Genomic DNA, 10,709 nt, shown 5'->3' with positions numbered 1-10,709 from the left:
CGGGTGAGCATCCTGCATCCCTGCCCCTGTCACTGTCTGGGGCTGGGTGGACACTAAGCATTTCACTTGCCAGAAGCAGCAAAACCCAACTTGTTTCCAGCCTCTGAGATCTTTCCTTATATCTTTTACCAGGGCTGTGGCTTTGGGTACAGATACACACGGCTCCCACACCTGCTGAAAACCAAGCCTGAGGATGCCAGCCTCCCCAGCCTGCAGAGTGAGTGGGGCAGAGGATTTGCACTTGGGATTATGATGGGTGGTGAGGGAGGACCGGCCTCTTCCCTAGCAGCCATCTCTACTATGGGTCAGGCGAGCTGGTGAGATGGCTGCTGAAGTAGAGGGATCTTGGCCAAATATCCAGGCCTGACCTTTGCATCCAGCATTTCATTTCCTGGACATCTCTCTGCAGTGGGTGGTGACTCTTTTGTGTGCTGGGTGGTGGGTTAGATCCATCACGAGAAGGAGTTCTGCCCTTCAAGGGAGAGGTGAAAGGCCCTCACCAGAGCTTCACCCCAAAATATAAACCTGGGGGAAGGTTCTCTGATGTCTGCAGCGAGCACCTGCTGTGGGGAAGAGTTGGTAAGTGTGCCAAGCAGTAGGTACCCTGTGAGAGGGAGTGGGTTCCTGAGGAGGCAGGGCACTGGACGTTTGCAAGCCAAGGAGTCTTTTAATCAGGCGTCTCAGAGCCTGTCCTGCCTTTGGCACAGCAATTTGGTTCTCAGCACTGTCACCAAACTGAGGGACTCCTCAGCTCTGTTAAGGCTGAGAAGGTTGTGGAGAGGAGAAGGTACCTTTCTTGAGCTGAAGAACACATCCCCAGCTTCACCCTTGCAGGGTCTGGTTACATTCCTGACCCTCCTCTGCTGTGGAAAAGGCTTTGTGCCAGACCTTGCTCCTGGAGAGCTGCCTGGGGTTGGGGGACAGAGGATGCTGCAGCCTGACATAGACAGGCAGCATGTGAAGGTGCGTGCGAATCCCTGCCCGGTGGGGAGAGCAGCCTGTCTCTGTTTTAACAGCACTCTTCTCTTTCTCTCTCCTGCCCGTGGGTGCCCAGGAGATCTCTCTGTTGCTAGTTTCCAGAGTAAGTTTGTTGTGTGATCCTCTCTTGTCTTGTGAAATAGCTTTAGAGAGCTCCCTCCTTCCCCTCTTTTGTCTAGAGAGACCCTTCGTTGTGGGGCAGAGCGCTTCACATGGTGATTGCTTTTCTCAGCTACATCCCTGGTTGATGCCGGGGGGCTGGTGCCCACATGGCAGTGTCTGAGGCTGCATCATGGACCCACTCTTGCGCCTGTTTTATCAGTGTTACCTCTGGGGTCAGAGCCCTGCTGCAGCCCTCTCATCCTTGGAAGACAATGGGGAAGCCCTGGTGCACATGCAGAAAGGACCTTGTGACTGTCCCCTCACCCTTCTGCTGCACAAGCAACCCCCTGAGTGGCTGCCACCAGTCCTGTGGGGCAGTGACTGAGCTCCCCCAATTCCCAGGGCTGGAGCAAAGTTCTTCAGCATTCGAGGCCTCTCTCCATCCATCTCCGGATGGCTCCGCACAGTCTGAGTCCGGAGTGGGCTGGGCTGGCTACTGGGGACTTGCTCCTGGGATTGCTATTTTAAGGTGCAACCAAATCAATAATGAATGCTGATTTAATTGAAGAGGGACATGGGACTCAGAGGTGTCCTTGAGATGCTACCCAGGGAAGGAGGAGGAGATGATCCCCCTCCCCTCCCCCGCCTTCCCACCCATCAGTTTTCACCTCGTTGCAATCTGAGCATTGTCAGGGACAAGGGGACAAACTCCTGAGCTGAAAGAAATCCCTGTTTGTCAGGGTCTGCTTCTGCAGGCCAGTCTGAAGGGAGTTCAGGCAAATGCCTCTTCTCTGGTTCTCCGGCCTTGTCCTGCTTTGGGGATGCTTCCTTGGAGGACTCTGCACAGGTGGTGAAGATGTGCTGGTGCTGCCTCCCAATATCCGTGGAACACACAGAGCACAGACTGCCTGGTCCCCTGCGCTGCCTTCTGCCCGTGCTCACGGCTGGTGAGCAGCAAGATGGCTGCCAGGGTTAGCCCAGGCAGCGGGAGAGGCTCGGAAAGGCCACGTGTGTCCCGCCCTGCTCCCTGGGTTGTTCCTTAGCGCCGCTGGCACCAAACAGCTCTTGTGCAGGCAGGGCTCTGCCTCCAGTTTGGCTCCTGAGAGCAGATGGGAGCTCTGTTCAGAGGTGGGAGCAGTTCTGGTCGGCGGCTGCTGTAGGAACTTGTTTTGCTTTCATGGTGGCTTGTAGGGAGGGCTGGGTGCTGTTACCACACGCGCACGGTGAGCAGCAGCGGTGGCCCTTTGCCAGGCCCAGCATGTCTTGTTTTTAACGAGCTGCAGGGTAGCTTCAGTTTGCAGCACAGGGCTTCTCTGCCCCAGGCCTTCTGCCCACGCATCCATCAAGTGGTGGAGGGTAGGTGGATGGGCCCATGAGATCATCTAGCTGAGCTGTTGTGCAATGTGGGCCAGTGAATTCACCCACATCCCCTTCCCAAGTCCAGCAAATTGCCTTAACTAAAGAAGTCTTTCAGGAAGAAATTCTCTCTCAATCTGAGAACACCAAAAGCATCAGTTGGTGGCAGTTGAACTGTCCAAGCCCTTCTGATGGAGGTACCTCATCCTCAGAAATAAACCTACCACTTTTTCCTGATGCGAATGTACCTAACCTCACCTTCTGTCTTCCACTGCTGCTGCTCTGCCTTTCTGTGCTGGGTTAAACTCTGTGCATTACATTTTATTCTTCAAAAGTGGTTGTGTACTCACTTTGTGATCCTTTTCAATGGTGAAAAGAAAGTGCAGCCTATGTGTCTCATTCAGGAAGGAGTTTTTGTTCCTCTGTGAGCACCTGTGTTCACCTTTCCCGTGTTTTTAGCAGCCATAGAGCTGCCAGTTTCGTGCTGACTGGAACACCTCCCTGATCTGCTGGTCATGGACACAGAACTGGCATTAGCCCACTTGCCAGCACTCTGCTGTGGTGGCAAGTGTGAGTCCCAGGCACACACTGGGACATCCTGATGCCTTGCACTCGACCACATCGAAATCTCATCCCCTGAATGCAGCTTGCTTTCCTTCTGCCTCACCCTGCAACGTTCCCTTTGATCCTCTCTAAATACACCTTGGAACGGGCACAGTTTACCAGTGACATGGATTGCTGCGTCCAGGACCTGAAGGGGCTCCAGCAAGGCTGGGGAGGGACTTTTGACAAGGGCAGGAAGTGACAGAACAAGGGGTGATGGCTTGAAACTGGAAGAGGGGAGGTTTAGATTAGATATTAGGAAGAAGTTCTTCACTGTGAGGGTGGTCAGACACTGGAACAGGTTGCCCAGAGAAGATGTGGCTGCTCCTCCCTGGAAGTGTTCAAGGCCAGGTTGGATGAGGCTTTGAGCAACCTGGTCTAGTGGAAGGTGTCCCTGCTGATGGCAGGGGGGTTGGGACTGGATGGGCTTTAAGGTCCCTTCCAACCCAGACCAGTCTGTGATTCTATGCCCAGCTTACCTTTGCCACTGCTGTTCCAACAGTCTGACAGCCACTGAGTGGCATCTGTTTCACATTTACATCTGGATCCTTTTGAAAACTCAGATTAGCATTGGGTGGAACTGCTTTACTTCTGAATCTGGTCCATTTTGGGCTTTCTTCCTCTGTGCTCCCAGCTCTACTGTAGATGCTGCAGCATCCAAGGCCCCTCTTGGGCTGCTGACCAAGAAGTCTCACAAATAGCCCTGTTATAAATCTTCCTGGGTCATTAGCAAACTATAAAGTACATAATTATCTTCCTGTGATGAAAGTACATGACCTGCTTTTTTACAGCTATCTAGTAGGAGCACTTATTGAAGGCTTCCACTTTTTCTGCTTTATTAATTTTTAACTCTGTCTCTTAATGGGCCTCTGCTACTGTTAGACTTTCTCCCATTACTATTTTTTAAATAATTCTACTAGAATTTTTTCCTATAGTTGAAGAAACTTTGCATGTAGTGTGGTTAGTCATGGATGTTTCTTTTATGTCTTTCTCCTGTTACTACTCCTTTTCTCCTTGTTTTCCAATAACCATAACCAACCCCTGGCTATGTTTCAATATGTTCACTTTACCTTTTACATTTTAACTAATGACTTTGCTTCATCCTGGTCTCAGTCAACCTTCTAACCCAAGTCCTTGCTGTAGCACTGGGGCTTTCTGGCTGCTTAGTAATCTTTTTAAAGAATTATGAGGTTTTATTTACTATCTCCCCCTCATGTGGATGATTTTTTTTTCTTTTTCTTCTGTTTTGCTTATATTTTTGCTGGGAAGTTTCTGTTGTGGAAACATCGGATATATCTATAACCGCTTGGGGCCATGCTCTGTTGCCCACATTAAATGTATTGAGGTCATAATTTCTGGCCTTGGAAACAAACCACCGATTACTGTTCCAATGACTGATCTTTATCTGTCGTAATGAAGCCTAAGCCAAAATTGAGTGGCTTTTGCATTAAGGAGTTACAAGTTTTAGAAAGGCTAATGACATACTATTGCCAAGATCAAGAAAGTAACCGCATCAGGGAGTATCCACAGGCTCCCCATGAAATGACGTCCCTGTCTGAAATGGCACAGGTGCATTAGCCAGGAGGACAGTGGTAACGGGGACGTGAGGGAGGTTGGTGGAAGTGCCCCAGCAGAGGTGAGCATCTTGCAAATGACGATGAACACAGCACCAAGGCTAGGTTTCTAGGTACCACTAATGACTCCCCCATGGAGAACCTGATGTGGGAACTCATGCAAGGGACGAAGCTTCCCTTGCTGTAGCCCAGGGCCGGTTCCTTATGTTGCTTTCAAAGAGTAGCAGTGATCACAGCATCTTTCGATTCAGAATCTTCTTAGGAGCAACAAAAGCCAAGGAATTCCACTGTTTAAGCTTAAAACCTTAAAAAAAAAACAGGTAACTGTGGCGAAGTTTGACAAGAGGCACCACTTTTTAATGCTTTATAGACTGGCACAGTCTTTGCCAGCAGCAAGGAAAGCATTTAAGAACCTAGAATTGGAGGTTTGGAGCAAATTCACACCACTTATTGGAAAAAGACCATGAGGAAATAGTCATTGTCTAAAAATCAGGATAAAGCAAGTTATTACAAGCATAAGAGCATCCTTCAAAAAGCCAAATCTGCCTTCAAATGAGATAGACTTTGGCTGGACAATTCATGTTGAGATCTGTCCTGACTTGAAATGTTCATAAAAGAGGCTTTGGCAACAGACCAAGAGGACAACCCACAGAGCTCATCCATGAGGAGTGATGATCCTTGCCTAGAACTGCTTCAGTACTCAAAGGCTGGAAGGGAGCTAATATGTCAGCAGCTTAAAGAAAAATAACTTTTTACATGTTGAAGGGAGGCTGGGGTAGAAGTAACACAAAAGCTCAACTGCACGAAAGGACCTTCCAGTTATGAATGACCAGGAGAGAAAATGTAGATGGAATTCAGCATTGCCAGATGTAGAGTGGGGAATGCAAAGGGGAAATGAGATTAAAAATCAGTGGACTGTGAGCTGAGCATAACCTTTAGAGACAAGTTGGCAGAGTGGGCTCCCTGGGACCTGTCTATGCACTCTCCTGAGAAAAGAGCTATGGTATGTCAGGTGTGACCTCCCCAGGGCCAAACAAAGGGGTGGCAGCTTTCCTTGATCTGCTGAGCACATCTTCCTACCATCACCCACCTCTTAGTTGTAGTGGGAGCCCTCACCTGTCCCCTGTTCACACTGGTATCATACAAAACCCCTTTGTGGGATGGTGCCCAGATTGTTGTTTCCCAGCCAGGATTGATATCTGGGGTCACTCTTCCACACATGCAGAATTTTATTCTTCTTGTTGATCAATTTTTTTTTTCCCAATCCTCAAGTTTCTCAGGGTGCCTCTAGCACATCAGACAAAGCCCCTTATTTAGTGTCATCTGTAAATTTGGCAAGGGTGTGCTGTGCCAGATTGTCCATCATTGACAGAGAAGACAATGAGATGGGCTCCAGTGTTGGCTGCTGGACTTGTCCACTTGTGCTTTGCAACCAGCCAGTTCCTGAGGATCTTGAACTCTTAATTCTTGCAAAAGGATTATCCTTGATCTGGCATCCTTTTGTAATCTTTTGGAAAATATCAGCTTGATGCCCAGTCAAAGGAACAACTTTCACAGCAGCGATTACAAGGAGAGGAAAACAGAGCAAAACAAAACCGCATTATGCCTTTGTGCAAATCTGCCACATGCTTGTGGTTTGGATGCTGCCTGCCACCTCTCCAAAGAAAATCTGTGAGAAGCAGCCTCATCCCTCAGGGAGGGATGGCGAAGGGGACAAAGATGTGACAGTTTCTGTATGAGAAACTGTACAGGCTGGAGCTGTTCTCATTTGAAAGACTATAGGTCTGAAATCATGGTTTTAGCTGGAGGAAGTGACTGGAGAGCAGCATCTCACTCTCTCCCACCAGAAGGAGAGAATAAATATTATCAAATAAAGCAAGGAGGAGCCAAGCTCAAATCTAAATTCCTCCCGCTGCACACAACTGAGCTGTGAAATGTTGCTCCAGGACACATTCAGTGCTAAAGGCTTGCACAGTTTCAGGGGACACTGGACAAGAAATCCACCGAGGACCACTAAATACGTAAAAAGGACGTAAAAAGGACGTCTGGCTTGGGCAGTCCCTGAGCCACGTGTAGCCGGGGGCTGGGAAAGTACTTGCGGGTGGGATTAGGACATCAAAGACGTTTGTTGTGATTAAATCCCTCACAAAGATGTGCTTTTAGGCAGGATCAAAGCCAGGGTGCTGGCCTGCCCAGAGTGATTATGCACTGTAAGACATCAGCATGTGTCCTTTGTAACAACAGAAGCTCACTGCACTTGCTAGTGGGTATTTACAGGATAATTTATCCTGTTCCCATTTGAGCTGACTGTCTCCTGCCATCCCTCTCTGGCTTTGCTAATCCCAGCTAGGGATCTGCCTGTAGTTACGCCTCCCTTCTCCATCCCTAGGGATGTGATGGAGGTCCCCTGTGTTTCCTTTGCCCATGCTGGCTTTGAGCAGGCTGCCACCCCGAAGACCTACAGTCACAGCACAGATTGGCACCACAGTGCTGGTGCTGCCAGAGTTTCTACCTGCTCTTACTTACTAATGGCTTCTAGTAGAGGGAAAAGTAGTTAGTTTGGTTTTTTCCCTATATTTGGTAAATCTGCTCAAGTTTCTTTCTCCAAGCCCTGAAGTTTAGCCTGTGGTTTGAACTATGGTACCCTTCCCTCATAGCATTGAATGCTTTTGTGAGTCTCTCCCAGCCTTCTCCCACGTCCTTCTGCTGGTGAGAAGCATCTGTCCCATTTGTGTCCTCTTCCTTTCTCTGCCCGTCCATGGGGGCCAGTGCCCCAAGCAGCCCTGACTGTGTTTCCCAGCTGCTGATCTGACCCTGTCTGTGCTCTTGATAGTGAAAAAGCCCAGAGGTGAGATGCCACATCCTGTGGAGACGTGTCTGTGGTCTGGCTGAACCTGGCTGGGGAGCATGGACAGTTCTGCCTGAGCTGAGGGCAGACCCAGCCCCAGCTCCACGCAGAACCCTCTCAAGAGCAGGATTTACCTTCTTCTCCGGACACAGGCAGACAGGCTCGGCCATGTGAGGCCAAGGGTGGCCGTGTTGGCTGCAGGCAGCTGCTGCCACGCTGGTATCAGGAGCAATTAATGCTGAGCTGACCATGGGCCCCTGCAGAGCTGAGCAGGAGGGGTGCTGAGCCGCAGGGCAGTGCTCCTGTGCGAGTGGACAGCAGCGAGCACGCAGGGCTCTCCCTGGTTAATTCAGGCTGGCGTTGCAAAAAAGTGCTTGGAGGCCCAACAGGCAAGACCACTGCTGAGAATAATCCCTGCATCCCAGGTCCCCTGCCCTGCCATCCCTGCTTCCTGAGAGACACAAGCCAACACTTACCAAGCCCAGCACTGGGCTCCCAGCCTGCCCTTGCCCCATCCCCACGGCTGCTATGGGACTAGCCCACTGAAGCTGTCGCTGTCTGGTTTCAGAGCCGTGTCCCTCCACCTTGCTGCAGCGGCACATGGCAGACTTGCTCCGCAGCGACCGTGACCTGGCCCCCAGCTTCCTTAACAGCGTCCTCAACCAGCTGAACTGGGCTTTCTCTGAGTTCATCGGCATGATTCAGGAGGTGAGCGTGCTGCCTGGTGCTGCGGGGTCCGGCACTTGGTGGGTGCCCAGGTCCTACACTCAAGGAGGTTCAAGACACAGCGCTCAGGGCTGGGTGTACAGTGGTTCCCTCACGTGCGTGGGAGCTGAACTGGGCTGGGGGTCATGACTCTCCTTTTGGAAGGGGCACCTTGTGTAATAGTTTAACTTGGCTGGCAGCCAAACACTACACAGCTGCTCGTACCCCTTCCCCTCCCACCCAGGGAACAGGGGAGAGAATTGGAGGGATAAAGGTGAGGAGACTCATAGGTTGAGATAGGAACAATTTAATAATTGGAATAAAATAAACTTAGAATGCTAATGACAATGATAATTATATAATAATACATATATATATCTATGAGTGATGCACAGTACAACTGCTCACCACCCACTGATAGCAGTCCTGGAGGAAAAGTGAAAAGGAACCCCAAACCCAAAACCCCAATCCTGGAAGAGTGAGCCCGAGTGATCCCCAAGAGAATCCCCCCACTTGCTGGTTAACCCTGGTTAATATACTGAACATGACGTGATATGATATGGAATATCTCATTGGCAGATCCAGATGCCAATTTTGGGTTTTGCTAATTAATTACTATACTTCCTCCTCCCAGTCCTTTGCACTTGCAAACTAGCAAAACATGATGTCCTTTGATTTCCACCAGCAATTAAAAACATTGGTACCTTTCCAACATTCTTCTCATAACAAACCCCATACTGAAACCAAAACACAGAAAATTAACCCCATCCTAGCAAAGCCAGGACACCTTGTTAAGCTGTCTCCATTGCTTGGCAGATCCAGCAAGCAGCAGAGCGCTTGGAGAGGAACTTTGTGGACAGCCGCCAGCTGAAAGTGTGTGCCACCTGCTTTGACCTGTCGGTGAGCTTGCTCAGGGTGCTGGAAATGACCGTCACGCTGGCGCCCGAGATCTTTCTTGACTGGAATCGCCCGTCGTCAGAGCTGCTGCTTCGGAGGCTTGCCCAGGTATCAGTCCTTTATTGGGGTGAAGAAGCATCCTCTGAAGGGGCATGGGGACCCCTCTGCCCTCTCTCCAGGTGTGCTGTGAAGTGGGGGCTCCTTCTGCGAATGCTGTAGTACTTAAAGCTGCTACAGAACGAGTGGTGCTCCCTAAAATCTCTACATATCAACTATTCCCCTGCTTTGCAACTAGTCTGTCTACAGCTGATTTCTGCCTCTGCTGGGAAGGAGGATGACAGCTACTTAAATCCTCCTTCAGAGGGGCTATGGCCAGTTTCTGCCACTCAGTAAATGCTGAATTCTCCTGTGACAAGCAGCGCCATGTATCTGGAGAGAAGGTGTGGTACATCTGAGGAAAGAACTGTGGAGAATATAGCTGGCTTCACAGGGAACATGCCCCAATGATCAGGCATCTTGGTCCTTTATCCCTCACTCCTAGAATATGGTACCAAGCATCTCCACTTCCTTGCCAGGGTGACAGTGACAGCCCTGTTCCGACCCACAACACCCCTTAGGCTCCAGTAAATTGAGGCTCGGGGTTCTGAGCAGATGAGTCAAAGCAAGACACGGTGGGGTCTAGTACAGCAGCTGTGAGGGAAGTGCTCAGCCTGGGATCCTGGGATTTCTGTAGGGATCATTGTGTAAGGAGGAAAGTGAGGGGCCCTTAGCAGGTGGTTTAGGCAAGCTGGGGAACGGGCAGCAGAGAGCAGGGTTCTGCAGCATCCTCCTCACATCCTGGTGCTGCTATGAAGCCGTGCCCCACTGCTGGACATGCCCTCAGAGGGGTGCAGTGTTCTGCTCTTCGTGCATGAGGGTGACAGGAAGAGGGATGCTGTGTCTGAGAGGTGGAGCTCAGCTTGCAGCAGTTGTGTCAAGCCTGGAGCAGTCCTTGCTCATCTCACTGGGGATTTGGGTGGGAGCTAATGGTGGCTAATTAAGCATCTTTACAGTTGATTCCTTCTGTGCTGGTCATAGGCAGAAATCTCTGTCTGTGGTGATGCTCTGTCAGGCAGAGAAGCAGATTGCTCTCTGCACTCATCCCGTGCTTCAGGGCTGGTAGGTCCGTCCTGCTGCCAGCTCCAGGCAGGGCAGGACCTGGACTGTGCTTCACCCCACTGACACTGCTTTTGCACACAGCTGCCAGCTCACTCTTCACAGGCTGTGGATGCCCCAGGAACTGTACCTTCTGCTTGCCAAGAGCTTTTATCCACAAAAGTAATTTGGCTCCTATAGGTGGGATTCAGATTTAAGTGGAAGATGCTGAGATTCAGGTGTCTTGACCTCAGGCTGACTCTTCCCTGGGAGGTTTGGGTCTGGTACAGCCACTGTGGTGTGGTACCACCTCCTTCTGTGCCAAGGCCAAGCTAGGTCTGTGCTGTAAGCCTCCCTCTGTGCATCTGCGAGCTCCCAGGCACTGAGCCTGAACCATAAGGACATGCTGCCCCAAAGCATGCTCTTTGGGTGCTGCTCACAGGGCGGCCCACCCAGAAAATACAAACCCTCTCTGCTTTTCCCTACGCAGCTCTTGAACCAGGTGCTGAACC

The 10,709-nt window shown here is 50.5% G+C and overlaps 1 protein-coding gene across 1 annotated transcript in view; it reads left to right on the top strand.

The window, feature by feature from the left end:
- RNF123 (ring finger protein 123) overlaps positions 1-10,709 on the top strand; it is a 37,877-nt gene that overhangs the window by 26,141 nt on the left and 1,027 nt on the right. The window contains 4 exon segments of the mRNA XM_010172265.2: positions 122-217; positions 8,030-8,169; positions 8,983-9,171; positions 10,688-10,709. The exon segment at positions 10,688-10,709 is cut by the window's right edge and continues 14 nt beyond it. Of these exon segments, the coding sequence (XP_010170567.1) occupies positions 122-217; positions 8,030-8,169; positions 8,983-9,171; positions 10,688-10,709 (447 nt within the window).

The sequence above is a fragment of the Antrostomus carolinensis genome, unplaced genomic scaffold, assembly GCF_000700745.2.
Source record: "Antrostomus carolinensis isolate BGI_N321 unplaced genomic scaffold, ASM70074v2 scaffold24757, whole genome shotgun sequence".
Taxonomy (NCBI): domain Eukaryota; kingdom Metazoa; phylum Chordata; class Aves; order Caprimulgiformes; family Caprimulgidae; genus Antrostomus; species Antrostomus carolinensis.
Note: the sequence above shows the minus strand (reverse complement) of the source record. Positions and strands in the feature narration are given on the sequence as shown.